Below are 27,312 nucleotides of genomic sequence, written 5' to 3'. Positions count from 1 at the left end.
ACCACAGTTCCCAGAATTCCCTAGCATTGAACCAAGAGCAGTTAAAGCAGCCTCAAACTGGATTATCTCTGCAGTGTGCTTTGGACCAGGCTCCGCGGACACCGACGCCCGAGGCTACATCTGTACTGCACAAATAATCAAGTTTGAAACCGTTTTAACTGCTCTTGCTCAATGCCAGGGGATTCTGGGAACTGTGGCTTTGTGAGACATTTAGCCTTCTCTGTCAGAAAGAACTCTGGAGCCATAACAACCTACAATTCCCAGGATTCCCTAGCATTGAGCCAGGGCAGTTAAAGCGGAGTCAAAGTGGATTATTTCTGCAGTCCAGATACAGCCTCAAGAAAACTCTCCTCGCGCCACATACGACTCTCAGATTGCGCATGCGCAGGGATTGCCGCGACAATGGAGGCGCTCCCACTACTCTTTCGTGGCGACGCTCTGGGACCGACTCTCTGGTTGCGTATGCGCAAAGGTTGCCGGGGCCATAGAGGCGCTTCCAGCCCCCTTTCGTGGCGACGCTCTGGGCTGGACTCTCTGGTTGCGCATGCGCATCGATTGCCGAGGCCATAGAGGCGCTCCCAGCCCCCTTTCGTGGCGACGATCTGGACTGAACTCTCTGGTTGCGCATGCGCACCGATTGCCGAGGCCATAGAGGCGCTCCCAGCCCCCTTTCGTGGCAACGCTCTGGGCTGGACTCTTTGGTTGCGCATGCGCACCGATTGCCGAGGCCCCGGAGGCGCTCCGTTCGGCTCGCACCATAGAGCCGAGGCTCTTCTTGTACACGACGACGTGCCGCTGATTGGCCGACTCCGGAGATCCACTTCCGGGTCGGGAGGTCGCCGTCGGCCTCTCTCTATTGCTCCTGCCAAGATGGCGGCCGGCTCGGGGAGCGGAAGTGGGTCTGGGGCGGCAGGGTCTGCTTCGGTGGCTTCTCTGTGGAGCGAAGTCAGTCGCAGCGGGCAGAACGGGGACTTCGGCCGCGCCCTCAAGTCGGTCAATAAGAGTGAGTGAGCCTAAGAGGGGGCCCCCTTTCCCCCCGGACGCGTCCTCCATTTCCCGGACACGCCCTGCACATCGGCCTTCTATCCGGGAAGAACCCCGAACGTCCTCCATCTCGAGCCTGACCCAGAAACATGGCGCTTACGCTTTTATGAGCGGCTCGCCTTTTTCCTTTGGCCACATCCTCCATGTTATCTATTTCATGGCTTGTATGTACAGCGCCGTGTAAATCCACAGTGCTGTATAAATAAATAAAGCATCATCATCATCACCACAGTAATAGTGGGTCAGCCATCAGTCACTCTTTCATCCGTATGGGTTGTTTCACTGTCCCCAAACTGTTCCTTTCATTTGGGTTAGAATCCTAAATTAGGAAATTGTGAAGCTGGAGGCTTTCATGGCCAGCGTCCATAGTTTTTTGTGGGTCTTTGGGGCTCTGTGGCCATGTTCTGGAAGAGGTTTTTCCAGCATCTGTGAAGGCGAAGATGCCATCCTCTGAGGATGCCAGACACAGATGCTGGCAAAACGTCAGGAATAAGCTCTTCTGGAACATGGCCACAGAGCCAAAAAAACCCCACATTTTGAATGGTTCAGATTCCTAAACAGAGGATTTGACGTGACCTAGGATATCGGCCTTTGCTCTCAGTACATTTCAGCACTGTGATCTTCAGCTCTTGAGCGTAAGTAACGTTCTGGACTTTAACCCTTCTTCCACACGTGCCTCTCCCCACGGATTGAGGCGAGGTTGCACCATAAGTAAACATACAAACACATGAAATGCCCCCCCAGTACTACTAACAGCTGCAACGTCTGGAGGGTGGCGGGATTCCTGCACCTCTTTTAATGTGTTTGTGGACAGCCAGCCAGGCATTATGGCTTGAACCTTGGACTGGGACCCTGAACACCAGAGTTGAAAACTTAGGTCGGCCGTGGAAACCCGTTGTCAAGTGGCAAGTCACACTCTCTCGGCCTCAGAGCTTGGCAGTGACTCATGGTGACCCTGCCATAGGGCTTTCTCATTCGGAGGGGGTTTTGCTTTTGCGTTTGCCTTCCTCTGAAGTTGGGAGAGCGAGACTTGCCCAAGGTCACCTGGTGGATTTCTGTGGCAGATCGAAGATTCAAACCCTCGTCTCCACAGTCATAGTAAAACAGACCATTACACCACACTGCTCTCTGTGTCACAATGGACTGGTTTGTGGTATTGATTTATTTAAAAACAGCTGCAACTCAACCAAAGTGAAGACTTATTCATCTGTTGCAAAATCCTTATGCAGAAGGTAGAACCATATGGCAAATAGCACACTCACAGTGTGCTTGTTGTCAGTATTAACAGTTGCGTGTGCGTTTTCCTTTTATTTCCTTTTTTGGTTTAGTTTTGCTGTGTGTGCTTGCATGCTGAAGTGTGCCAGGTTGCTGCTCATGGCATCTTTCCCTGCCGAGCTGCTTTACGTATCTTGCCTTCCCTCTCCTCAGCAGACTCTTACAGCAGGTTGTGAGGAGAGTACTCCTCCTGGCAGTCCCGAAATAGCCCCAGAGACCTTCGTTCTCAGCCCTCCTAGACCTGGATGTAGACCATTTTCTATTTCCTCTCGGATCAGACCAACTCCGCAGGGTGCGATTTCCCACCCAAACCCAGAGGGGCTTCAGCCTCACATATGGCTGCTGAACAGGCACCCCTCTAACACAAAGCAAACTCTCCTCACATGACTGAGACGCTACTAATTTCAAGGAAGGCCTCTACCAACAAACTCTATATGTGGAGAGTCTTTTGCTGATGGTACAGATGAGAAGGCCTCTCTTTGCAGCTCTCCTTCCTACATGAAAGTCTGGAGGAGAGCTTCTGCTGCAACATCCTTTTTTAGCAGTTTTTTTGCTATCTTCTCAGTTCTCCAAGGAAGCCAGGAAAAATCCCTTGTTTCCCATCCTCCCATTTCTCTGGAGCACTTCTCTCTTGAAGCATCCTCCTAAACACAGATTTCTCGCTTGAGATCTTCACAAAGTCCTAAAGTCACTTTGGCTTCTCTCAAGGAAAGTTCTCACGTGAAAACCTGGCCATTAATTCCTCCAGATGTGTCTTAGAACTAGGGTCTCTCTCAGCTATAGAGGAAGTGTGTGCTTTTCACAAAGACTCAGTTCTATCCTGAGATGCTACTTTCATACCCAAGGTAATTCTACCTTTCACAGATCCCAAGGCTTCTTCCTGCCCTCATTTTGCCTCTACCCACAGGGTCAGTTGGAATGGTTATGGTACAGCCTAGATGTAAACAGAGCTCTTAAGACCTATTTAAAATGCACCATGCGATTCCTTCTGTCAGATTCACTTTTCATATTCTTTCAGTCTAGGACATTTGGGCACCAGGTTTCCACGGTCACCTTGGCCAGGTGGATTAAGGCTTGAATTTCACTATGTTCTCCTTCATTAGAAAATGTAAATTACTTGAAGAGCTAAGTTAAAATATGCTTGATTCTTCTGCAGCCTTTCTATGTATTAAGTGAAATTTACAGACTACCAGTGATCTGGAGACCATGGCATGAAATTCTCTTCTTGGTCATTGGTTTAGTAGTCTTTGGTGCCTCAATATTATATTGCATGAACTATTATTATTATTATTATTATTATTATTAACCTTTATTTATATAGCACTGTAAATTTACACAGCACTGTACATACAATCTTTTAGTCAGACGGTTCCCTGCCCTCAGGCTTACAATCTAAAAAGACACGACACAAAAGGAGAAGGGAGTGGTGGTGGGGAATAGGATCAGGTCCAGCAGATCTTCTCCACCTCCGAGGCCTAGACCAAGGCAGATGGACTGGAGGAAGGGCTTGGCTTCTTAATGGATGGTTAAAAGGAGGCTTCCTGGGTCAGAGAGGGGCTCGCCTCTGGGAATGCTTCTCTAAACAATATAGTCTTTAACTATGTCCTGGATTGCATTCAGCATTTTTCCATAGCTATGCATTGCAAAGGAATGTTAAGGAAATGTGACTGGCCTGTCTTTCTAATATGATATAATGTTAGAAAAAATTCAATTTCTCATTAAGGAACCCTTAATATGAATCCAAGTCACTCCTGCATTTCCAGGACTGCAGATTGTAATCATTTGCCTGAACCTGGTGCCTTCCACCAGCAGCTGCTGTCAGCATTACCAGTGGTGATAGAAGTTGTGGTCTCAAACATCTGGAGGGCACCAAATTGGGGAAGGCTGAAGTTTTGTAAGACATTAGTAATAAGCTTTTATTGCACTAGATTTGTTTTTTTTGTAGTATTACAAATCAGCAAGGATGATGTGACTGCTCTCCACTGCAAAGTGGTGTGTCTTATTCAGAATGGAAATTTTAAGGAAGCCCTCAGCGTGATTCACACCCACACCAAAGTACTAACCAGGTAAGCTTTGATGATCATAGAACAACTTGGTTGGGTCAGACAGCAACCGGACAAAACAATATGAAAAATACCTAGTGAAAAGCGTGGAGTTCAGAATTTTTACTCCAGATTTCTTTTTTTATTGGATTATAACTAACTTTAATTTCCCCCTGCCTTAATATATATCTCGAAGCATGCTAACAGTTAGTTCGGGACACATGAGAGTACCCAGGCATGCTCTTAAGATTTACTTATATACGTCATGTACATGTGTATTTATCAAAATAGTTTTCTAATTTTATTAGAAAATAGGCTATGTAATATTCTTCATGTAATAGTAATGCAGTCAAAAATAATATCAACTGAGTGAGGCATTGCATCTCTGTAAGCCTACCAAGTATACTGGAAAATCCAAAGGTTAAAACGTTTCCTTCTTCCTTCTGTGCGTCTCCTCTGTTTAGTCTTATGAGTGTAATGCCATGCTCCAAACTGTTCAATAACAAGGAACAAGACTTGCAAGTACTAATATTTTTTGGAATGGATACTGAGAAATTATAGCCCACTTCTGCTTTATGTGTTGCAGTGATTTGATAGCCTTTGAGAAGGCTTATTGTGAATACAGGTTGAACAGAATTGAAAATGCCCTGAAGACAATTGAAGGAGTCAGCCAGCAAACAAATAAACTAAAAGAGCTCTATGGACAAGTGGTAATTACTAACTTGAAAACTCTTTTGTATGTAATTCATTATGTCTTGGTTTTTAGAAACTTGATGCGATGCTTCAGTTTCCTTCAGCTGTCACAAAAAGGAGAGAGACCATAGCTCTGTGGCAGAATGTCTCCACTTTAAACAAAAGGTCCCAAATTCTATACCTCCAGGTAGAAAACTGTAGTTAACAGGGTTGAAAAAGGTTCTTTCTGATACCTGAAGTGCCTTTCCCACTTTCTAGCCTGATTCAATACAAGACTCTAAATTAGCCTATAACATATCTTTATTAATCGGGGGCGTTTTACAGATCGCCGCTTTGCGGCGGTCTGCCGGCGCTGCTCTTTGCTCCGCGAGGGAGTCGCAGCATACAAACTACACGACTCCCTCGCGGAGCAAAAAAGAAGCTCCAAAATGGAGCTTCTTCCTGCGGCGCCGTTATGACGTCACGAGGCGCCCATGGCGCACCCGCGACGTCATAACCGCCGCGACCCATCTGGATGCTATGTGTCCAAGACGTAAACATGGCGGCGGCCGTGTGGAACGGCCGCTGTCATTTGTCACGGACTGAGTCCGTGATAGGGAAAGGGGCGTCTAGAAGAGACGCCCTTTTTTAAAAATGGGACGTCCTGAGGACGTCCGAAATGGTGGTCTATAACCCGCCATAGTTACTATCTCAGAGCAAGTCGTCAGTCCTTAAATGTTTTCCATTTCATAGCTGCTGCTAAGAAAAGGAAATGAACAAGCCTATTCAGTTTACAAATTTAAAGTTTATGTTTTGTTTCCTGTATTCAGTATAACCTTGATAGTTCATCAATAAAGGATCTAAAGTTGTAGGTTGCTGTTGACTTTTTTTGTGGGGGAGGGGGTTATAACTTCTAGCATGGGAGTGGCCATGCTATCTGGGGATTAGGTTTACATATGTTTCATAATACATTAGTCCCTCCTGATTTGTGGGGATCCATTCCAGACTCCCTCCCCCACGAATCCGGAAAATTGCACATAACCAAGTCCCATTGATTTGAATGATGGTGCGCCCCTGCACGCACAAGTCATTTTGTCCCTCCCCACTTGCCGTCCATGAATAATTGAGACCGTGGACTCCAAGTCTGTAAATCAGGAGGGATGACTAAATAATACTTGACATTTTGATCTATGAACACTACCTCTTGATGTCTAGCTTATTCTGTGGTTTTCCTTACTGGCTATTGATTTGTAATTTTGTAATTCTTTTAAAATTGATATTAAAATATTTATTCATCTAAAGCAGGTAGCTGTATTAAATTTAAAAAAAAACCATACTAGACATGAACTGTATTTTCCAAGAATAGTACTTACAGAAAGCTGATGTAACATAATGGCTATCTGCATGAGCTGGAAGTCGGTTTTAAATAGCTGTGCCATGAACTCACTGAGGACTCAAGCAAGTTGCTTCATTTCTTTAAATCTACAGTGCACCCTTGGCTTACGCGGGGATCTGTTCTGGGGCGCCCCCCACGTAAGCCAAATTGTGCGTGAATGGGGCTCGTGCATGCGGCGGCGTGTGCCATGGGCGCGCACCCCATTCATTCGAATGGGACTTGCACCCTGCGCGGCTCTACACAGCTTTGTGCATAAGCTCAAACCGTGTATAGCACACCTGCCTATAACGCGGGAGCACTGTATAATCTATTGCTATACAAATTTAGAATAAAGATTACTGTGAAGGCATCATTAGCATTGTATTTTGCTGTGCAAGTTTTGATTACTGTACTCTTATTTCTTGAACTGCTACATAGTTGTTCTCTTTTAGCTGTATAGATTAGAGCGTTATGATGACTGCCTAGCTGTATACCGGGATCTTATCCGCAACTCCCAGGATGACTATGAAGAAGAACGGAAGACAAATCTTTCTGCAGTTGTTGCTGCACAGAGCACCTGGGAAAAAGTGGTGCCAGTAAGTAAGTTTGTGATGGTGGTATATATACTTGTATGTGTATGTCCTATCTTCTCCCCTCCTTGCTGTGACACTATAACATATGAATTGGTTGGGTACTATAACAAAATATAAGGATAGGTCTGCTAATCTGTTTTGCTAATCTGCTCAATTTTATGGTTTAAAAAGCAAATTCATAGTCATTAAATACAGTTAGAAATGAGTATTTTCTGACTATTTTAGCTTGAGGTTCTCTAGTCTTTCTTTATTTAAATACTTATGTGCCCTTTATCCCAAGGGTAACATACAGAGAAAAGTAATTTTAAACAGCCTAAAATATATTAAGTAGTTTAAAGGATTCAAGCAAAGATTCTTAGACTCCAAGGGTTTTGATACAGAGACAAATTTTAGCTTGGTGCTGAAATGAAGTCAACATCATCACCAATCAAACCTCCAAGGGGAGGGCATTCCACAATATGGATACCACAGCAGAGTTTCTGCATTGCATCCCGTGGGACACAGAGCAGGGTCCTTCCACCAGATCTCCATGTTTGGCTAGATACAGTATATAAGTTCCTCCAGGTATTGGGGTCTCAGACCATTTAGGGCTTATAAGATGCTTTTAACAGTTCTGCTCAAGATTATGAATTAAATGGAATTATACACAAGCATAGTCACCTCCAGGTTTGATTACTATTACCGTATATACTTGACCCATTTATATAGTAGACCTCATTTATAAGTTGAGGACAAATTTTGGGGCCAAAATTATACATTTTGATAGGACCCATGTATAGGTCGAGGGTAAAAATTAGGGGCATGCAACAATGGATGTAACAAATGAAGGAAATGAAAATGATGCCAAAGAATGCTGCTTTTTTCCTGTCCAAGCATTCAAAAAGGCAAGAAGCGGCACAACAGTGGAGAGAGTAGAGGTTGGTGGTTCTTTTAGGTTCTCCTGTGATGGATTTAGCACTTACCTTTTGCCTCTCAGGGAGATGGTTCCTATTTTGAGTTAAGGTACAGCACTTGCATTGACCTGTGAATAGGTTTGACCCAGGTTTTTAGGATCAATTTTTTAACTCAGATTTCTAGACTTACACCTGAGTATAAACAGTATGTGGTCTTTGTGGGGTTGAAAGCACTTTGAAGCAGTTTGGAAACTTGACTGGATGGATCCAGAATGTTAAATGCAGCTGGAAAATCCAACTATATAGACCAAATATTACAGTATCTAAATGGATGCAAATTTGTTTCTGAGCTCAGGAGTAAGAATGATAGTTCTGACTTTTAAAGCCTTATCAGTTTGGGATTATTTTCTTTTATGAATTCCTTCCATCTATATGAAGTAGTCCAATACTTAAATTCATCTCCTCATATGCTTGCTTCACTCTTCCACTCTGCTATGTACACAACATGAAAGGTACAACAGGCTGGCACAATGAGCAGGTCTTTTTCTGTTGTGGAACTACAAAAATTTGGTTTATCCTATGTTTGCTATGTTTGGCATATAGGTAAAGATTGCCTCTTTCAGTAATTTTTAAAGCTATGGTTTGTTAAATTCTGATAATGGTTATTGATTGGGTTACATTGGTTGTGAATTTCATTTTGCTTGTAGTTTAATTGCAAATTTTCATAATTTTTAAATATCGCTATTCTGTTTAGTGCCTTGAATTTATTTGTATAGAATCATGAGAAATTCTTAAAACAATATACTTTAAATTATGTTATTAAAATACGTGAAGAAACCTATCTGACAGGAGAGCATGTTGATATTACTGATGTCTGCTAAGGACTTAACATACCATCATAGCCAATATAAGAAAGAAATTTGATATTTTAGAATAATGTGATTTGCTTTCATAGTGCTCTTTCTTTCTTGCAAATAGAAAGAAGACTTGTAGACTAGTGTTGGTATGTGTCCTTAATGGTGACATGTTTCCCCACTTGTGGATTATGAGGTTTTAACATTCATTGCATCCTCATGTGACAGCGTCTTTTGGAAAAATAGTTTACTGTGTGTCTAGCCATCTTAATTTTTTTTAAAAAAAGGAAATTTTTTTGGTGATCTGGTTCATGTAATTCAAAACCAGGTTTCTCATAATTAACGTAGGAATTTTTGCTTTGTCCAGGAAGATCTAGGACTTCAGGAAGCCACTTATGAGCTGTGTTACAATGCTGCTTGTGCTTTGATAGGACAAGGCAAACTCAATGAAGCAATGAAAAGCCTTCAGAAAGCAGAAGGTAATGGACAGAAGATTGAATTGTAAGAGTGAACTGTGTACGTTTGCCCACTGCTTTGTGGAAGGAATCGGTGGTGTCTGGTTGTTTTAGAAAAATTCAGCAGGGAAGTTCAAAAGAGGAGAGGCTTCTTGTGTCTGTGTTTTAGGCATCTTGATGAATCTGTTCAAGTATATTTTTACTAGTCAATAACCTAATAAAAGATAATGAGGATAAATTAGATCTTAGACATGGAGAATGATGATTTGAGACTACAAAATTATATGGTGCTGTCTTTTTATATTAGCCTTGGCAATATCTGCACATGGCAATAAGCCATTATCTAAAAGTTATTGTGTGGGTCAATGTTTTGTACAGTTTTTTAGCTTGATGTTTTTTGTTTCTATCTCTTGGGATGTATTTTCTAAATCGAATATATTTTCTATTTTTAATAACTGTTTGAAATGCAAGCACTACTGCATCTGTTAGTAGTCTCACTGTTGGTGATTCCTATCTCTACTAAAGTTAATATATCACATTTTCCTGCAGATTTATGTCGTCAGTCTCTCACAGAAGACTCGGTAAGCTGTTATGGATACAATGAGAAATAGATTTCCTGTGTTAAGTTAACTTGAACATTTGCATTGTCTGTGCTAACTGTTTGTGTACACTCAAGTTATATTATAGCTGCTTGCTTTTCCACAAGGTGCTCAAATTCAGGACTTCTTAATTAGCACTTTGTCTTGTTCACAAAAATGCCTTCACCACAGATGTGACAGTGAAGACTTAGGCTAGGTAGACATGGTAGCAAGTGCACTGCTCATACTAACAGGAAGAAAGTCTACAACTTTTATTCATGGCTTAAAGCCATCTAATTGTTAAAACATCTAATTGTTTGTATTTATGGGTCTTTTTTTGGGGGGTGGGTCTGTATTTTTGTCTTTATTGTATTTTAAATGATATTTTGTTTTTTTAATTAATGGGATTTTAATATGGTAGCTTGTTCAATTGTATTTTAACTTTTGAATAGAAAGTTTTAAAGCTCCATCTGGCTTTAAACTTGTTGTAAGCTGCCTTGGGTCCCATGTCAGGACAAAGAATAGTTAGTTAGTAAGTAAGTAAGTAAATAAATTTGTATTGGTCATGATACAGCAAGGTGAAGCACTTTTTAAACTCATTGATTTTAATATAAATATTTACATAACACTCCCATTGAGATAAGTGGAACCAGCAGAACAGTTCTCTGTGGGTTTAATCAGAATTATTGTTTTCAGTTTTGTTAGAAGCCAGTTACTCAAAATGAAACGTGTTGTCCAGGACAGAATGTTAATATTTCTTTGTTTTCTCTTAGGATGTGACTGAAGAAGACATTGACGCAGAACTGGCCATTATTCATGGCCAAATGGCTTACATTTTTCAGCTTCAAGGTCACACAGAGGAAGCTCTGCAGTTATACAATCAGATAATCAAACTGAAGTAAGTGCTTCTCTGAATTGATAATGGTTGTAAGCCTCTTTTAAAATCAACAATAATTTACAAATGTACATGTATCCTGTTCTCTACAGGCCAACAGACGTGGGCTTGCTTGCTGTCATTGCCAATAACATCATTACTATTAATAAGGTACACATTTATCCTAGTAATTCCTCCACTCAGTTTGTAAACTAATATTACCTCAAACTGTATAAGCATTTTAACTTCAGTTGCAAAAGGCGTACAGTGGGCCCTTGGTATCCGCTGGGATTTGGTTCCAGAAACTCCCATGGATATCAAAATCTGTGGATACTCAAGTCCCACTAAATACAATGGCATAGTAAAATGGTGTCCCTTATATAAAATGGCAAAATGAAGGTTTGCTTTTTGGAATTTATATATTTCTTGAATATTTTCAAGTCATGGATGCTTGAATCCTTGGATCAGAAAGGCTGACTGTACAGTGTAAAGAATGTACCATAGCAAAAATCTTGTAAGGAATGTAGCAAAGATCATGTCAGTGTAGCCTTGTGTTGATACACTGTTTTACCTTCCACAGGACCAAAATGTTTTTGATTCAAAGAAAAAGGTGAAGCTGACCAATGCAGAAGGTGTTGAGCATAAACTCTCCAAGAAACAGCTCCAAGCAATAGAATTTAATAAAGCTTTGCTGGCTATGTACACTAACCAGGTAATGTTATGCTAGTTTCATATGAGCCATGATTTACCTGAGCTTAGAATCAAACTGCTCTTTTCACAATGAATATACTTGCTAAAGATATGCAATTTCAGAAATAAAGAGCCATGTGGCATAGTGGTTTAAACATTGGGCTATGACTCCAAAGACCAGGGTTCAATTTCTAGCTCAGCCATGAAACGCACTGGGTGACCTTGGGCAAGTCCCATACTCTCAGCCTCAGGGGAAGGCAATGGCAAACCTTCTCTGAACAAATTATCCCAAAAAAACCCCATGATAGGTTTGCTATAAATTGAAAATGACTTGAAGATGCACATCACGTACACATGTCCCCTCCCCAGTAAAAACAAACTTCAGTTATCTGCCAGACTAGTACTTCTGTTTAAAAAGGCAAGAGTGAGAACACAAGGTGGTTACTCCTTGCCACCTCCCATTTTTGAAGTGTACAGTTTTTGGAAGGTGGTAGCTTAGGATTCTCTTAATGTATAGAATGGGGAGCTTCTGAAATCACAGGGCCAATTTGCCTTCCTAAAATCTACCAGGAGCCACATCCTATTGCTGCTGAATTTGACACAGTGGCAATAAATACATAACCAGGTGGGCCTGCATGATTTGTTTCAAGGAACAATAGCACTTCTGATTGTATGTTACAGACTGTGTTTCTTGTTCTCATTTAAATGAGTTTCAGTTTCTGCCTTGACTCATTCAGGAGTACATTTGGAGGCTGGAGAATGATGTGGCGGGTGACATGTTGCTTATCCTAATGTAGATAATCTCTTACTTGAAGACTGTAAATCTGCTTCACCAGGATAATAATAATAATAATAATAATAATAATAATAATAATGATGTTTATTTATATACCGCTTTTCCAAATTAGATCAAAGCGTTGTACAAAAGCAAGTACAATACAAATTCAAAATAAAACATAACAGGTCTCTCTCCCCCTCAAGATGGTGGTCGGAAGGAGGGCTCTTAGTCTTTCATGCCAGGCCTCTCTCCCCCTCAAAATGGTGGTCGGAAGGAGGGCTTTTTCTTCTTTCAGGCAGGCAGTTGGAGCTTGCCTGCCTCTCTCTCCCCAAGATGGTGGCTGAAGGGAGGGCTTTTCTTCGTTCAGGCAGGCAGTTGGAGCTTGCCTGCCTCTCTCTCCCCAAGATGGTGGCTGAAGGGAGGGCTTTTCTTCTTCAGGCAGGCAGTTGGAGCTTGCCTGCCTCTCTCCCCCCAAGATGGTGGCTGAAGGGAGGGCTTGTCTTCTTCAGGCAGGCAGTTGGAGCTCGCCTCTCTCTCCCCAAGATGGTGGCTGAAGGGAGGGCTTGTCTTCTTCAGGCAGGCAGTTGGAGCTCGCCTGCCTCTCTCTCCCCAAGATGGTGGCTGATCACCTTGATCCCTCGTTCCCACAGTCTTGCATAGTCCCACAAACATCAGGTAGTGATCTTATTGGGAAAATGGGGGTTGCCATTCCGACTTTGTTTTCAGGAAATATTAGGCCTTTCTGAAATCCACCCAGAAATTTGGAGCAGAAATATGATGGTATTCTGGGTGAAGTTACTATCTCGTTGATAAGTTTCCAAAAAAACTTCCCAAGATTTCCGAATTTGAAAGTTATTTGGTGGGTTATCAGTACATAGTTTGAAGATAATTGATTACAGCAGAGGCCATCTGAGGGTCAAATTTTTAGTAAGCTGTTTCTGAACATTACAATAGGAAGTCCCCATAAAATTAATCAAATTGTTTAGTACAGTATTTGTGTAAAAAAAGGGAGTGTCTTTTCTTTGGCGGGGGGAGCAGCAACAGGCTTTAATGCTCAACACAGTTGTTTTTAGCCTGCCATTTCTACAGTCTGCCTTCTTTCTACAGAATGTGTATTTTAACTTTCCTCCTTCTTGTTCCTCTTGTTCTTCAGGCAGATCAGTGCCGCAAACTGTCATCAAGTTTACAGTCACAAAGCCCTGAACACCTCCTTCCTGTGCTAATCCAGGCAGCTCAGTTGTGTCGAGAGAAACAGCATACCAAAGCAATAGAGTTGTTACAGGTAGGCTGCAGTTGCTTGCTTGAGATTTTCTCAAAGAAAATTTCACAACTTTTAGTTATCACTGTGCACCTTCTTTGAATAATTGCATCCATGTAGATTATTTCAATGATTTTCCACTCATTTTCCTCTCTGACATCAGATACTTTCCCATTTTCTGTTATCTTTTGGCCTTATGCATAAGTGTAATGATTAATCATAATTACCGTATTTCTAATGATGATGTATTGCCTTAATCCTGGTTTAAATCCAGGTATTCCAGGGCAGACATAATGTTGTTGGATTTCTCCCACACACCTTATACTCCCTTTTTTTTCACTCCTTGTCTCATGCTTGCATTCCAGTTTTGTGTTCATTTTCAGAACTAGGTATGCTGCAGCACTATTTCTGCAGTAGGTTTTAAAAATCATTATCAGCTTGGAGACTGAACCAGCCATAGTTGACAATAATGCCAGAGCAGCATTTACAGTTTAATTAGCTTCTGTAATGTGGGTGGGAGAGGAGTGATGTTTTACCACAGTTAAATGTTGTCTTACACAGGAATATTGTCAAGAGACCTTTAATTTATTCTAATGGTTTGCTAGAAGTGTCTGCCAACCCTTGAATATGCATATGGTTAGAGTATATTCACCTGGTACAGAGAGTTCAGATGATATAAAATAATACAGCGCAATAGCAATATAAATTGTGTATCTGATCCTGATTGAAAGGTTCTTGATTTGTGTACCTTGGTTTTTGTTTTTATTATATGTTTATTTATTTTAACACAGTCTAGTTCATAACCAGTATCATAAACATTAAGAAAGAAAAATATAAAAAGAAACAGAAGAGGTAAAAAAGAAACGAATGAAGATATATGTATACACACACACAACTAATACATAATACTAAAACCTTTAACACTAACTAAAAAACTAAGCAGCAATTCACTAAAGCAAAAAGGCTCTGACCCTTCAATCCAGAAGAAACACTATATATATATATATATACACACACACACACACACACACCGTTCTTGACAACCACAGAATCTATTTGAAATATTCCTAGACATTTTCAACAACTTATTTGGGGTTAGATATTTATACATCACATATATATTTTCTTTTAAATTGCTACTTAATACATTTTAGGTCTTTGGACCATATTTTTCCCATATACCGATTTGCACATTACATTCTAAATTTTGTGCTCAGCTGATCTTATACTCTTGTGCAGATTCATCTTCCATCTCTATAGTTTCAAATGGGATGTATTATTATTATTAGGAACCTTTATTTATAAAGCGCTGTAAATTTACACAGCGCTGTACATACAATCTTTTTAATTAGACTGTTCCCTGCCCTCAGGCTTACAATCTAAAAAGACATGACATAAAAGGAGAAGGGAAAGGTGGTGGGGCTAGTAGGCTGATACATATAAAGTACATAGCAATACAGGAAATGGTATAAACCTTTGAAATTAAGTGTTCATTATCCTTACACAGTTCTACATAAAAATCATTTTCTCCAGTCTCTGTGGCTAAATCTTTTGTTTGAATCTTTCCTGCAGATAAGTGAACCAATTAAAATCTTTATTTGTGTTTCTTTTTTTGACCTCCAGGAGTTCGCTGATCAGCACCCTGAGAAGGCAGCAGAGATTAAACTGACTATGGCACAGCTGAAAGTTGCTCAAGGTACTGTAGCCCAGTTGTATGTGGAAGGAAACCTTGTGTACAGTCAGCTGCAGTCTTATACTGTTTTACATATTTCTGCCAAACACATTCTTAGTTTGTTTTTTGCTTTTGCTTTTTTCCTGAAAGAGAAATGATTAGGTAAGAGCATGACTGTGACTTGGCTTGTCATCGGGAGGGTAAAGGAACTATATGGGGCTTTAAAGTTTTAATATAGGATGACTGGAATTCTTATTCAGCCATCTTAGGCTTCTGCAGAACTGCTCACATTCGTCCAAACACATTTTTGCAGCCATAAGTGTAAGGAATGTGTTTCTTTCTTTCTTGTAAATAAATGCTGATATTCTTGTGAAATTCGTTGCTGTAGAATTGAGGCACACATGCAAAACTTTTTTGAAGGTTTATTTGATCTTGTGTCTCTCTCCCTGTCTAAGAGAAAAAAGAAGTTCCTAGATGAGGGAACTGATATACTTGTACAAAACTAGTGAAAAATACTGATAAATACCCTTTTTGTTCTCTTTCAAAGGCAGCGTCACCAAAGCATGCATGATCTTGAGGACTATAGAAGAGCTAAGGCATAAGCCAGGCATGGTGAGTTGCCACTAAATCTAAATCTATGACACCTCTTGAGTCTTAAACCTTCTGTGGCTGCATCTGCACTGCAGAAATAATCCACCTTGATACCGCTTTACCTGCCATGGCTCAGTGCTATGGAATTCTGAGAACTGTAGTTTGTTGTGGTACCAATTCTCTCTCACAGAAAATGTCTTACAAAACTACAATTCCCAAAATTCCATAGCACTGAGCTGTGGCAGTTCAAGTGGTGTCAAACTACTTGAGATGACCTACGGGTTAATCAATTAATATTGATTGATTGAAGTGGTGTCAAACTGAATTATTTCTGCAGTATAGATGCAGCCTGTGTCTTAAGCTTATTCTACACCAGGGGTAGGCAACCTTTTTGAGCCGGGGGCCGGGTTGCTGTCCCTCAGACAACTGGGGAGCCGAACTCAAAATGGTGCCCGGAGCGGCGCAGAAGCTGCGGCAGGGGCGGCCATCGGCGGCAGGACCGGGCTGGGGCCGGTCCCAAGGCCTCGCCGGGCCGGATCCCCGACCCCTGTTCTACACCATTGTGACCCTATGACTAAATTAGAAATAGTTTAGTTCCATTTGTATTTGTTTAGGTGGCTTGTAAAAAAATGCTTCTTTGGATGTTTAGTCAGTAGTGTGATTGCTCATGCAACACCTTATGGATCAAATATCTGAGCTCTCTCATATTGGCATTTGCTAACGCTGAATAAATCTATAAATCTAAGTTTGAAGGTGTATAAGTTGACAACAGGAAGAATCTGCTTCTCATAATCTTTTAGTGAATGTGAATATGGTCTAAAGCAATGGTATGAATAAGCAAAATTCTTCACCAAGAAAGCCCAAATATTCTGATCTTATATAAATTGTTTTAATTATCCTTGTTTTAATGACTTTTATGATGTGTATAAATATTCCAGGCTCCTCTTCCTGCCTCCTTTTTTCTTCCATTACACACATATTTTCCAACATAAAATACATATTAATTGAATGTGGAATACAGTCACCCATCCTAATGGATGAATATATGCGGAGGGGCGACCTCCACTGTTTGCAATGGCACACGTGCCCATGGGGGCATTCTCCATTCAAGCCTGTGGGGCTTGAATAAGCGTGAGTCTCCATTTTCATGGAGAGGGGGGTCTGGAATGAATCCTCCATGAAAACAGAGGGCTAACTGTATTACATTATGATTCAACTATAGAATAAAAGGGTGGGCTATGTCCTTGTACACATTCATGACAAGTATATATAATAGAATGTGGTGGCATAGTGGTTAAGATGCCAGTTCTGATGATCAAAAGATTAGAAGGCTGGCAGTTTGAGGCCTGAGTGCCGCATGATGGGGTGAGCCCCTGTCACTAGTCCCAGCTTCTGCCAACCTAGCAGTTTGAAAACATGCCAGTGCAAGTAGATAGATAGGTACCACTTCTCAATGGGAAGGTAACTGCATTCAGTGCAATCATGCTGGCCACATGACCACCAGAGTAGTCCTCAGACAATGCTGGCTCTTTGGCTTAGAAACAAAGATGAGCACTGCCCACTACAGGGCAGAACATCAGATGTGTATAATAAAAAAATGATAAAATACTTTTCATTTCATTTTCATTTTGGTTTTAATCACCATAGAAAAAAGTTTTTTTTAAAAGTTATTTTAGGAAATGAAGGAATTATTTAGTTCAGTCAATACATTGCCAACTAGGCTATTAAATTATGAATTAAAATACTAAGATTCAGCATGTTGTTTTTAAGGCCAGAGTCATGTAGGGGCAAAACAGACGGCCCCTTTGATGTGGCTTCCTGCTGGCTTGGGGGCGTGTTGTTTAGACGAAGCATGCCCCCAAGCTGGCAGGAAGCCAGCGTGAAGCTGCCCGCACGGCGGACAGTTTTGCTGCACTCCAGCAGCACAGTGTTTGTTCACCACACACTGCAGGAGTGCCACAAAGCCACCGTGGCAACAGAAGAGCCAGTGTTTTGCCAGCTCAAAAAGGAACGCTTTCTGCTGTCTGCTGGGAATCCCACTCACGCTGCGTGGTTTTCATTTGCAAGACTGCAAATGGAAACCATTAGGGTGAGGGGGATTCCCAGCAAAGAGTAGATCATTAATTAAATAGACACCCTGAGGTCTTGCCATTCAAGAACAGAACAATACACAGATCAGCATGTAAATTGCTTCCTCTCAACCAACAGTATATATACCCCACCGTCTTTCATGCCAACATTCTCTGAAGATGCCAGCCACAGCTGCTGGCGAAACATCAGGAATAAGCTCTTCTAGAACATGGCTTCATAGCCTAAAAAATCCCACAAAAAACTATAGATGCTGACCATGAACACGTTCGACTTGTAATTAGAATACTTGTGCACTAGGGGGGAAATATACATTTTCCATGGTGAGAATATAGTACTTCAATATAAGGTTGGCTTGTGTTATTTACTACTCCTGATGTACTGTGGTCCCAACTAGAGTAGAATAATTGAATCAAAGGATTCAATGTACCGGTAAGTTATTAGTACTAAGTGATTCAGTGACTTCATTCTCTTTAGGACCAAAACCAGAATTTAGGCTGTATGCTTTTTCTGGTAATACTCAAGATTACTTTATTTCAAGAATACTATCCCTTGATTTCATTTGTCTTGAGTGTTTGTGGAATGGATTAAATAGATAGTGTTTGTAATAATAATAATAATAATAATAATAATAATAATAATAAATAATTTGTTTTATTTATATACCGCTATTCCAAAGATCATAGCGGTGAACAGCAAGTAAGCTAATTAGCAAGTAAGCTAATTTGCCCCCAACAGTCTGGGTACTCATTTTAGCGACCTCCGAAGGATGCAAGCCTGAGTCGAGCTTGGGCCCTTTTGCTGGTCTTGAACTCGCAACCTTGTGGTTTTGAGTGAATGGCTGCAGTACAGGCATTTAACCACTGCGCCACCAGGGCTCCATTTTTGTAGAATTTGTAGAATTATATTATTATTTTTAATAAGAAATCTATTTTAATATTGTAACAATGTAATTCTATTTTAATGTACCACTTTCCTATGTTTTAATTGTGCTGTTCTTTTAATATTGTGAGCCACTCTGGGTCCAGGTTCTTGCAAAAGAGTGGGATACAAATAAATATAATAATAATAACAATAACAATAATAATAGATTCTTTGTAATATTGTGGGTTTTTTAATGCTTAATTAGTGTCTTTAAGTTTGATATAAGATTCAAGTTGAAGTAGAAAAGTTACTATTAAAACCAAAAAGAATATGTTTGCCCAGTTTTTATGCTTACTATATTGTTATTCAATTAATGTATCTTCGAATAGTCATATATTTCTGACTTTAATGGTTACAGGTGTCAGCACTGGTAACAATGTATAGCCATGAAGAAGATATTGATAGTGCCATAGAGGTCTTGGCACAAGCTATTGAATGGTATCAACAGTTTCAGGCAAGTACTAGTGTGTTGCTGCAATGAAAGTGGACAGTATGTACAGTGTGTGGGTTTAGGTTTTGTTTTAAATTTGTATTACACACACATGCGCACACACAGAGTAACACTAATACAAGGGAGGACATATCAGTCATGTTTTCGGTACATAATCCTTTATATATGTAATGTTAAAATATGTATGATCATTTTAATCTGCTGGCCTATTCTATGTTTAAGTTATCTAGTAACAGTAATTCCCTAACTGAGAATCATGACAGAATTGTTACTGCACTGAAATAAACGTATTAAAGTTTTTCATGTGAGCCAGTATCCAGAGAGGCTATCATTTGCATCTCTGCACAATTTACTGTTTAGGCCTTGTCTCCTTCCAATCATCCTACACTAAGGGTGATTAATTCTACCAGTTAATCTGCAGAGGAGATGATCTGCATATTTAACTTGCTTTAAAACAGGGAGAAAATATGGGGAACTTCTGGTGTGTAGAAACCTATATAAATACCTGATTTTCTGATATTTGTACGGTGCTTTGACAGAACACTTTGTTTCCTCTTTAAAATTTCAGCCAAAGTCTCCAGTTCATTTGTCGCTTATCAGGGAAGCTGCAAATTTCAAGCTAAAGCATGGCCGAAAGAAGGAAGCCATCAGTGACCTGGAGGAGCTGTGGAAGTAAGCCTTTCCTGGAAGCTAAAATGTGAACCAGCTTCAGTGGGCTCTCTCACTTCTTAAAGAGATTTTAAAGATGCAGCCATGTTAGTCTGTTCCAGCAGAAAAAGATACAAAGGAATCTGCTAGCACCTTTGAGATTAAGGTCCAAAACACACTGCAGAAATAATCCAGTTTGAGACTGCTTTAACTGCCCTGGCTCAGTGCTAGGGAATCCTGGGAATCGTAGTTTGTTGTGGCACCAGAATGCTCTGACAGAGAAGGCTAAATGCTTCACAAAACTACAGTTTCCAGAATTCTCTAGCATTGAACCAGGGCAGTTAAAGTGGTCTCAAACCAAATTATTTCTGCAGTGTGTTTTGGACCTAACTGACTAAAAGAAATTACTAGCATAAGTTTTCATTGATTCCCATTAGACACATTTGATGAAATAAGTTCATGCTAGAAAGGTCTTTTTCTTGATCTAGGAGGTGCTGCAGGATTCCTTTATATCTTGATTGCTAACAGATATTTTCAGGCATATACAGAAATATCTTCATAGATATGACTGGTCATTGTCAATTCTCTATTTCCCTTTGCTTCTGCTATCAGTCGGATTACAGAGCCTCACAATTGTCTCATCTCCAAAGAAATATTTCATTCTTTTATTCCCATCAGTCGTGTTTAGTCCTCCTTCGTGCCCTGCCTTTATACATGCTACCATTTGACTGTTTCCTTCATGCCTTGGTCCCTATATTTCAGTTTAAAATCTACTGGATTTAAAATACAAACAGTATCCTTTTTGCCTCCTGTGGGCCTTTGTGTTGTTACTGATCAGGCTGGATTTTTTTGTAATTTAGTAGCTGTCCTATTCCACTTTATTAAGTCCAGATGCCCCATTTCAGTTGGATCCATCCTACTCTGCTATTGATCTGGAGTCAGTTGCTCAGAGCCAATGCAACATACATTGTGAGGTGTTTTTTTTTAGTTTGCTTTCTGTGCCACAGATAATATGTAGTGCTTACTTGATGCATGGACCTTTGGTACAAATCATTTGCATTGTGTGTTACTCATTACAGTCCTTAGGTGGAAATTATCTTCTTGTAAAAAAATGGCAGTGCATTAAGAAGCTCTCATTGTAAGTCTGGTTTAGGGGATAATTACTTACAGGGTGGCAGTAAGTTGTGTACTGTTGGGAGTATTGTACATTTTTATACTTTTGGAGTTTCTGTTTTTGATAAAGATGTTTTAGAATGTTTCTGTGAGATATATTATTTTAATAAATCAATTCACCCTGTTTTCATCTGGGCTTCCAGCAATCTTGGGATACCATGGGATCACCACCAGTATTTTTCTAAGTTTATTAAAATCAGCTTTCCTAAAGTCTAGAATGCATGTCTGACTATGCCTGGCTTCTCCTTTCCACAAACTCCAGGAATACATGATCACTCCACCTAAGGATCCCACCACTTGCACTCCATTAACTAGGTCATCCCTGTTGGTTAGGATCAGATCCAAAATAGCTGATCCCATTGTTGCCTCTTCCACCTTTTGGACAATGAAATTGTTTCCAAGGCAAGTGAGGAGTTTGCTAGACTTTGAGGAATTTGCTAGATCTTGAGGATTTGGCTGAGTTTGACTTCCAGCAAATATCAGGATAGTTGAAGTCACCCATCACTACTACATCTCTCCTTTCTGAGTGTGTGGTCATATGTTCTAGAAAGACATAATCCAATTCCTCAGTCTGACTTGGGGGTCTGTAGTAGACTCCCACAATAACATTTCTGTTGTTTCCCTCACCTTTAATTTTTATCCAGATGCTCTCCACCTGGCTTCCAGGATTGATGTCCTGGAACTCTTCACTGGTGTAAATGTCCCTGACATATAAGGCTATTCCTCCTCCTTCCCTGTTTGGCCTGTTTCTGTTAAAAAGGTTATACACCTCTATTTCTACATTCCAATCATGAGTACAAAACCTGTACTGTACAGAGTTGGGTAAAATTGTTAGGTGCCCCCCCCCCCAAAAAAAAAAAAAAGTTTTGATAAAAATCTGTATTTTAAACTGATGCCAGAAACAAGTGTGTGTCAATGCCAGTCAGCATTTCACAGGGAGGACATGCCTTTTTTTTCTTATAGTCTTTATTAAATTGTTAAAAAACATATAACGTATAACATATAGCAACATACAATAAAGAAAATATACACATTACATCCATATTAACATATACACTACACATATCATAACAATAACATCATCCACACGAGAGCAAACAGACAAAAAAGAAAACTTCCTAGAGAATCATTAAGACCTTTTTGAGCCACAATATTGTCATTAATACTTTCATATAACCAAGAAATTACTTTCTCACCTTGCCGGTTAAGTTCTCCTCCTTTCTTTAAATAAAGAATCGGAAAGGAGAATCAAATCGTCAAATTAACTCGCTTTTTCCTTATGTATATATTTCGTGCTTAGTTCTTAACCTCGCAACCACATATTTTAAATTATAATTAAACTTCAAAAAACTACGAAGTTACCAAAAAAAGTTGGAGGTTATATCTTCAGTTTTAATAAATGACACTAAAGGGTTCCATACATTTTTAGTCTTCTCCCAGTCGAGGTTTTTAACATGACAAGTAAGTTTGTCCATTTCCATAAAGTCTAAGAGTTTCACAATCCAATCCTTCCATGTGGGCTGAGCGGCCCCTTTCCAGTGAGAAGCGTAGACCATTCTGGCGGCTGAAATCATATAATATAACAGTTTCCCATGTGTATTTACTGGTTTACAATCCAAAATCATATTCAATAAAAACATTTTTTGGTTTGAACTTAAATTTACAATTTGTTATCAACTGCATTTTAGTATGTATCTGTATCCAAAATTTCTTGGCACATTCACAATGCCACCACATATGTATAAAAGAGCCCCATTCTTTCCCACATTTCCAACAATTTGGGTTCTGATTTTTATAAATTTTGGAAAGTTTCAGGGGAGTAAGATGCCACCTGTTTTGCATTTTGTAATAATTTTCCATAACTGCTATACACACTATGTATTTTAGTCGGAAACAGCAGGCATAGTAGTATATTTTTAAATTCGGAAGTCCCATACCCCCATGCCTCACATCATCCTGCATAGTTTTAAATCGGACCCGCGGTTTCTTTCCCCCCCAAATAAACCTATTAATATCTTTATTCCACTGTACAAATGGTGAATACCCTCCCTGAAACACAGGGAGGGCATTCCTAAAGACTGTAGTGCAGCTTTGGTGAATCTTCTGGACTCTTAAGATACATGTGTCATTTAAACAGCATACCTCCAAAGTGACCCGAAGCAGCTTTATTTTGGCTTGTTGGTTTGGGCCCTGAGTTATCTGCTTTCTCTCAAAGGGGTTATGTAACTATTCTACCTTTTTATTTTTATAGGCAAAATCCAGATGATGTCCATACCTTGGCCCAGCTCATTTCTGCCTACTCCCTGGTTGATGCTGAGAAAGCTAAAGTGTATCCTTCATTATGTGGCTAATTAATCCATTATGTGGTTAAAGGAGATGGAACTAGGAGGCATTCTTTGACTGCTCCCTAAAATATGCATATATATGCTATATTTTAGGTTTTTCAGAGTTGATTTCTGTTTCTGTAGAGTACAGTGCTATATTGAATAATGAAGAAACTCCAAGTGCCTGTCAGTATTCTCATGCATTTCAGAGAACTTGGGGGCATGTCTTAGGACTTATATTTCATGTTGGATGCAGAACACGCCTTTTGAACCTCATCATTGTCTCACAGGACATATGTTCAATTCATATCATACACAACTCCAGCTGGGCACTGCAAGGGAAGGTCAGTAGAGGTGGTTAAGTGATCTTGTTTTCAACTGAATGCAGATACAAATAATTTTGGTTCCAAGATGTTTACACCAAGTACCTCACTTTCTTTTTAGAAGCTCAGGCTTGTGCCCTGTCCTATCCCTGAAGATAGATGTAAACATCACCCCATCCTACATACCTTCTCATGCACCACGGAATTCTTCAGGTCTCCTGCCTTCAAACTCTTTGTTTTTGTCTGTTCATGTTATATCCTTCAGAAAAATCCTCCTTTTGTTCTAATTTCCTTAATGCATGTGCATTGTTGTTCCTAAACTCCTCACTTGCAATAGTCTTAGCAAACACTTGCCCCCCTCAGATGCAATGTCTTTGAAAGTAGATGTGGATGCACTTGAAAACTCTCATGGGGCTACATACATTCGGAAGAAAGGAGTGAAACCTGTGACTGAGAACCAGCAAAAAGAACAAGGGTAGAGTTATTTTTAATGCTTGCTCATCCCACGAAATAATGATGTGAAGAAGTCCAGCTCAGTAATCAAAAATAAACCTGCTCTATAATTACAAATTGCTGCAGCATTTTCTCCCTGACACTAAAACATAGTTCCCAGATTTCTTCCCTGGCACCTGGTAGTTCTGTTTATTCTGTTGGATTTTGTCTGAAGTAAATTTTCATACGTGATTATTTCACTTTATTTCTTTTTAGCCAAGGGGATGTCAAGAAGAAAAGGAAGAAAAAGAAGGGTGAGTGTTATGTTGCCATTAGTTGTTCTTAGTTTGTAGTCAAAAGGTACTCTTGGGGAAATTAGTGAAGAGAATCTAAAGACTGCCAGTATAGGAGAGGATTTTTAAAAGGGACTCAGGTTGAAACTGAGTTGATTTTTTTAGCATGCTAGAAATTCTTGGCAATAGAGTGACTTACATGATAGCTTATTTGGAATAGCTCTTGTACTCATGTACTTTGCTTCTGACTGCCATTTGCTGGGGGAATTAGCAAGAGAAGGATGTTGCCTTAGGTCCTATTTGTGAATGTCCATAAGGATCTTGTTGGTCCAAGGATCTCTGGGGAGGTAACTCATAACTTTCTTGTTTTTCATAGATTTTTAACAGGACTCTGGTCTTATAAGTACAGTTGTCCCTCCGTTTGTGAGGACTTTGAATCAGCGTCTCTCCCTTACTCGTGAGGGGCAAACAGAAGGACTTAAAATGGAGTGCGTGCAAGTGCATGCTGCCATTCAAGCCAATAGGGCGGATTTCTGTTTTTTCAGGGTGGGGGGATCTGGAACGGATCCCCCAGGAAAATGGAGAGGCGGCTGTAAAATCAATTCTCCATAAGCCAATGTTTCATCCTAGTACAGTACAGTGGGTGCTTGGTATCCATGGGTTTGGTTCCAGGATCCCCCATAGATACCAAAATCCATGGATGCTTGAGTCCCATTAAATACAATGGCATGGTAGAATGGTGTCCCTTATAAAAGGGGACAAAATCAAAGCTTGCTTTTTGGAATTTATATACATTTTTAATATCTTCACTCCTTGGATGGTTGAATCTGTGGATATGGAAGACCAACTATATGTCAGTTACAACAACAAAATATTTATTGCTGAAAGGAACATTTAAGAACATACAGATAAAAACAGTATATGATATAGCATGTACCCAGTGAGAGAGCTGATTGCACCTGATAGCAACTTTCAGCAAGTAGTTCGGCAAGTAGGAGTTTATCTACCATGCAGCTGTTCTTAAATCAGGCTACACAAATGTCTATCCCTTGCCAAATACTACTTTAGGAAAACTGCCAAAGAACTATGACCCTAATGTGACCCCTGACCCCGAGCGCTGGCTTCCAATGAGGGAACGCTCCTACTACCGTGGGAGGAAGAAGGGCAAGAAGAAGGACCAGATTGGGAAAGGAACCCAGGGTGCAATGACAGCAGCATCCTCAGAATTGTGAGTAATTGTGTCCAACCTTGCAAGCTTTATTTCCAGTCCTTCCAGTATTCCAGGGCAATGAAAAGGGAATCAAAAGGTAGTGATGTTCCAGTAGGGGGAAATGATTATTGGGCACAATCTGTGAGAAAAGGCAGAGAGACTAGAAAACTGAATGGGGTCACAGGAAGGAAAATGCTGAAGGGAACCTTGCTATAGCTGCAGAGCAAAGGATCAATTGTGACATAGAAGAAGGAGCAATAAGCCATCACAACTGTTCCTTGTACCTTCCCCCTGTTTGGTGGATGTTCTTTCATTTTATCCTGATATCTGGAGGTGTTTCTGACAGGTGTAAACATTCTGAACTCAGGTTTATTGAGCAGCTACTTGATAGGTCTTTGATTTCAGGGACAGATTCTCAAAAACAACAACTTGCCAGCTATTTTATTTATGAATGGTTTGTGGATGTCATTTATGAATGGCATATACATGAGGTCATTGCTTTTTTATTTAAAAATATTTTGATAAATAAATAGGTATCTTGACTTGAGTACTTGCAGAAGATCTATTAACTGTAGCCCATTCATTAACTAAGTTCACTGCTTATGTATATTTTGCTAGCAAGACTAGAATTCATATGTGATATTTGTGCATCATACAGAGGAACAGGTCTTCAGTGCTAGGCCAGAGGTTTAAAATGGAGGCTGGGTGACTGGAGAACTAATAATATACAGTACTGTTCATTTGGATCTTTGTGATTGTAGTCTTGCTTATGTCACCCTGTCTGCAGGGATGCCAGCAAAACGGCAAGCAGCCCACCTACTTCCCCAAGACCTGGCACTGTTACAGCAGTCCCATCTGCTTCAACAACCAACATGATACCACCAAGGCATCAAAAACCTGTTGGTGCCGCAGCAACCAAGAAAAAACAGCAGCAGAAAAAAAAGAAAAGTGGGAAAGGAGGCTGGTAATCACAACAAGCAGGCTGTTCAGTTTGCAATTATCTTTTATTTTTCTGCCAGTTGTGAATGCTAAGGGCCTAATAAAAGTTGAAGAAAAACAAGGTGAATGTGACTTGTTCAAAAATGTGTCTGCATACTCTAGTGATAACAGGGATGTTTTTTCTGCCTTCTGTACCAGTGTTCATGGGTGGTGGTGCCGCATTTTCATCTGCAAGGGCCCACATCTCAAAGGAATGTTCTGCATTGCAGTCATTGTGCTACCACTTGCACTTAGTGTTGGTTGTTGACCAGTTCTCTAATTTCTTGGTTAACAGTCACTACTGGACACTCTGGTTGGCTCTGTTTCTTGTTGTGTTAGTTCATCACAGGGCAATGTAAAGTGGACTAATATTGTGAAATTGCCCCTTTTAGACTTTCCTGCTGGGTGGCAGCAGTTGAAAATGTTGTGTCGTTTACAGTTTTTCAGTGTAACTGATCAAAATGACATATAAAATTCCATATTATACCAAAACCTCAATAGATGCTTTTGAAGAGTGAAGTATGTGAATTTACAAATAACAGTGCTGTTGCATGAAGAGACAAGAAATGCCAAATGTCATTGCTCTGTAAGCTCAGATTTCTGCCTAAAGAGAAATGATTTGAACCCAGTTCACAACATATTGACAGCAATTTCTACTCTCAAGTTATTTGGGCAACATATAATTTATGCCTGGGGGAAGTGAGCAGGAGATCTATTTTTCCCATGGAAACTGATGGTTGTTCCTTCCATTTTCTACACACAGAAAACAGGTTTTTTTGCTGTCCTAATATGCTTAGGGCCACCTACATAGAATGCAGAAGTGA

At 40.2% G+C, this 27,312-nt stretch overlaps 1 protein-coding gene across 2 annotated transcripts; it reads left to right on the top strand.

Annotated features, from left to right (window-relative positions):
• Positions 1 to 784: 784 nt before the first annotated feature.
• On the top strand, positions 785 to 26,576 carry SRP72 (signal recognition particle 72). 2 transcript variants are annotated; one of them, XM_089488846.1, is made up of 19 exons: positions 785 to 1,003; positions 4,265 to 4,385; positions 4,948 to 5,071; positions 6,861 to 7,004; positions 9,116 to 9,227; positions 9,753 to 9,784; positions 10,555 to 10,679; positions 10,769 to 10,826; positions 11,236 to 11,367; positions 13,277 to 13,405; positions 15,005 to 15,077; positions 15,601 to 15,665; positions 19,015 to 19,110; positions 19,676 to 19,779; positions 23,180 to 23,257; positions 23,883 to 24,050; positions 24,284 to 24,321; positions 25,369 to 25,528; positions 26,298 to 26,576. In XM_089488846.1, the coding sequence occupies exons 1-19, from the start codon at positions 871 to 873 to the stop codon at positions 26,476 to 26,478; spliced, it is 2,073 nt and encodes a 690-aa protein (XP_089344972.1). In that variant the 5' UTR covers positions 785 to 870; the 3' UTR covers positions 26,479 to 26,576. The 2 variants fall into 2 exon arrangements, with proteins under 2 accessions (XP_089344972.1, XP_089344974.1); XM_089488848.1 differs by having other exon boundaries at positions 791 to 1,003; positions 23,913 to 24,050.
• The last annotated feature ends 736 nt before the right edge of the window (positions 26,577 to 27,312 follow it).

Source organism: Sceloporus occidentalis, unplaced genomic scaffold (assembly GCF_023333645.1).
Source record: "Sceloporus occidentalis isolate IW3139 unplaced genomic scaffold, rSceOcc1.0.p SCAF_1, whole genome shotgun sequence".
Lineage (NCBI taxonomy): Eukaryota > Metazoa > Chordata > Lepidosauria > Squamata > Phrynosomatidae > Sceloporus > Sceloporus occidentalis.
Note: the sequence above shows the minus strand (reverse complement) of the source record. Positions and strands in the feature narration are given on the sequence as shown.

What these genes read in the sequence shown, in the direction of transcription:
- SRP72 (XM_089488846.1), top strand. Translation starts at nt 871, where the DNA reads ATGGCGGCCGGCTCGGGGAGCGGAAGTGGGTCTGGGGCGGCAGGGTCT. An exon ending in ACAGCTGAAAGTTGCTCAAG is followed by an intron (nt 15,078 to 15,600) that starts GTACTGTAGCCC and finishes TCTCTTTCAAAG; the next exon opens with GCAGCGTCACCAAAGCATGC. An exon ending in GACCTGGAGGAGCTGTGGAA is followed by an intron (nt 19,780 to 23,179) that starts GTAAGCCTTTCC and finishes TTATTTTTATAG; the next exon opens with GCAAAATCCAGATGATGTCC.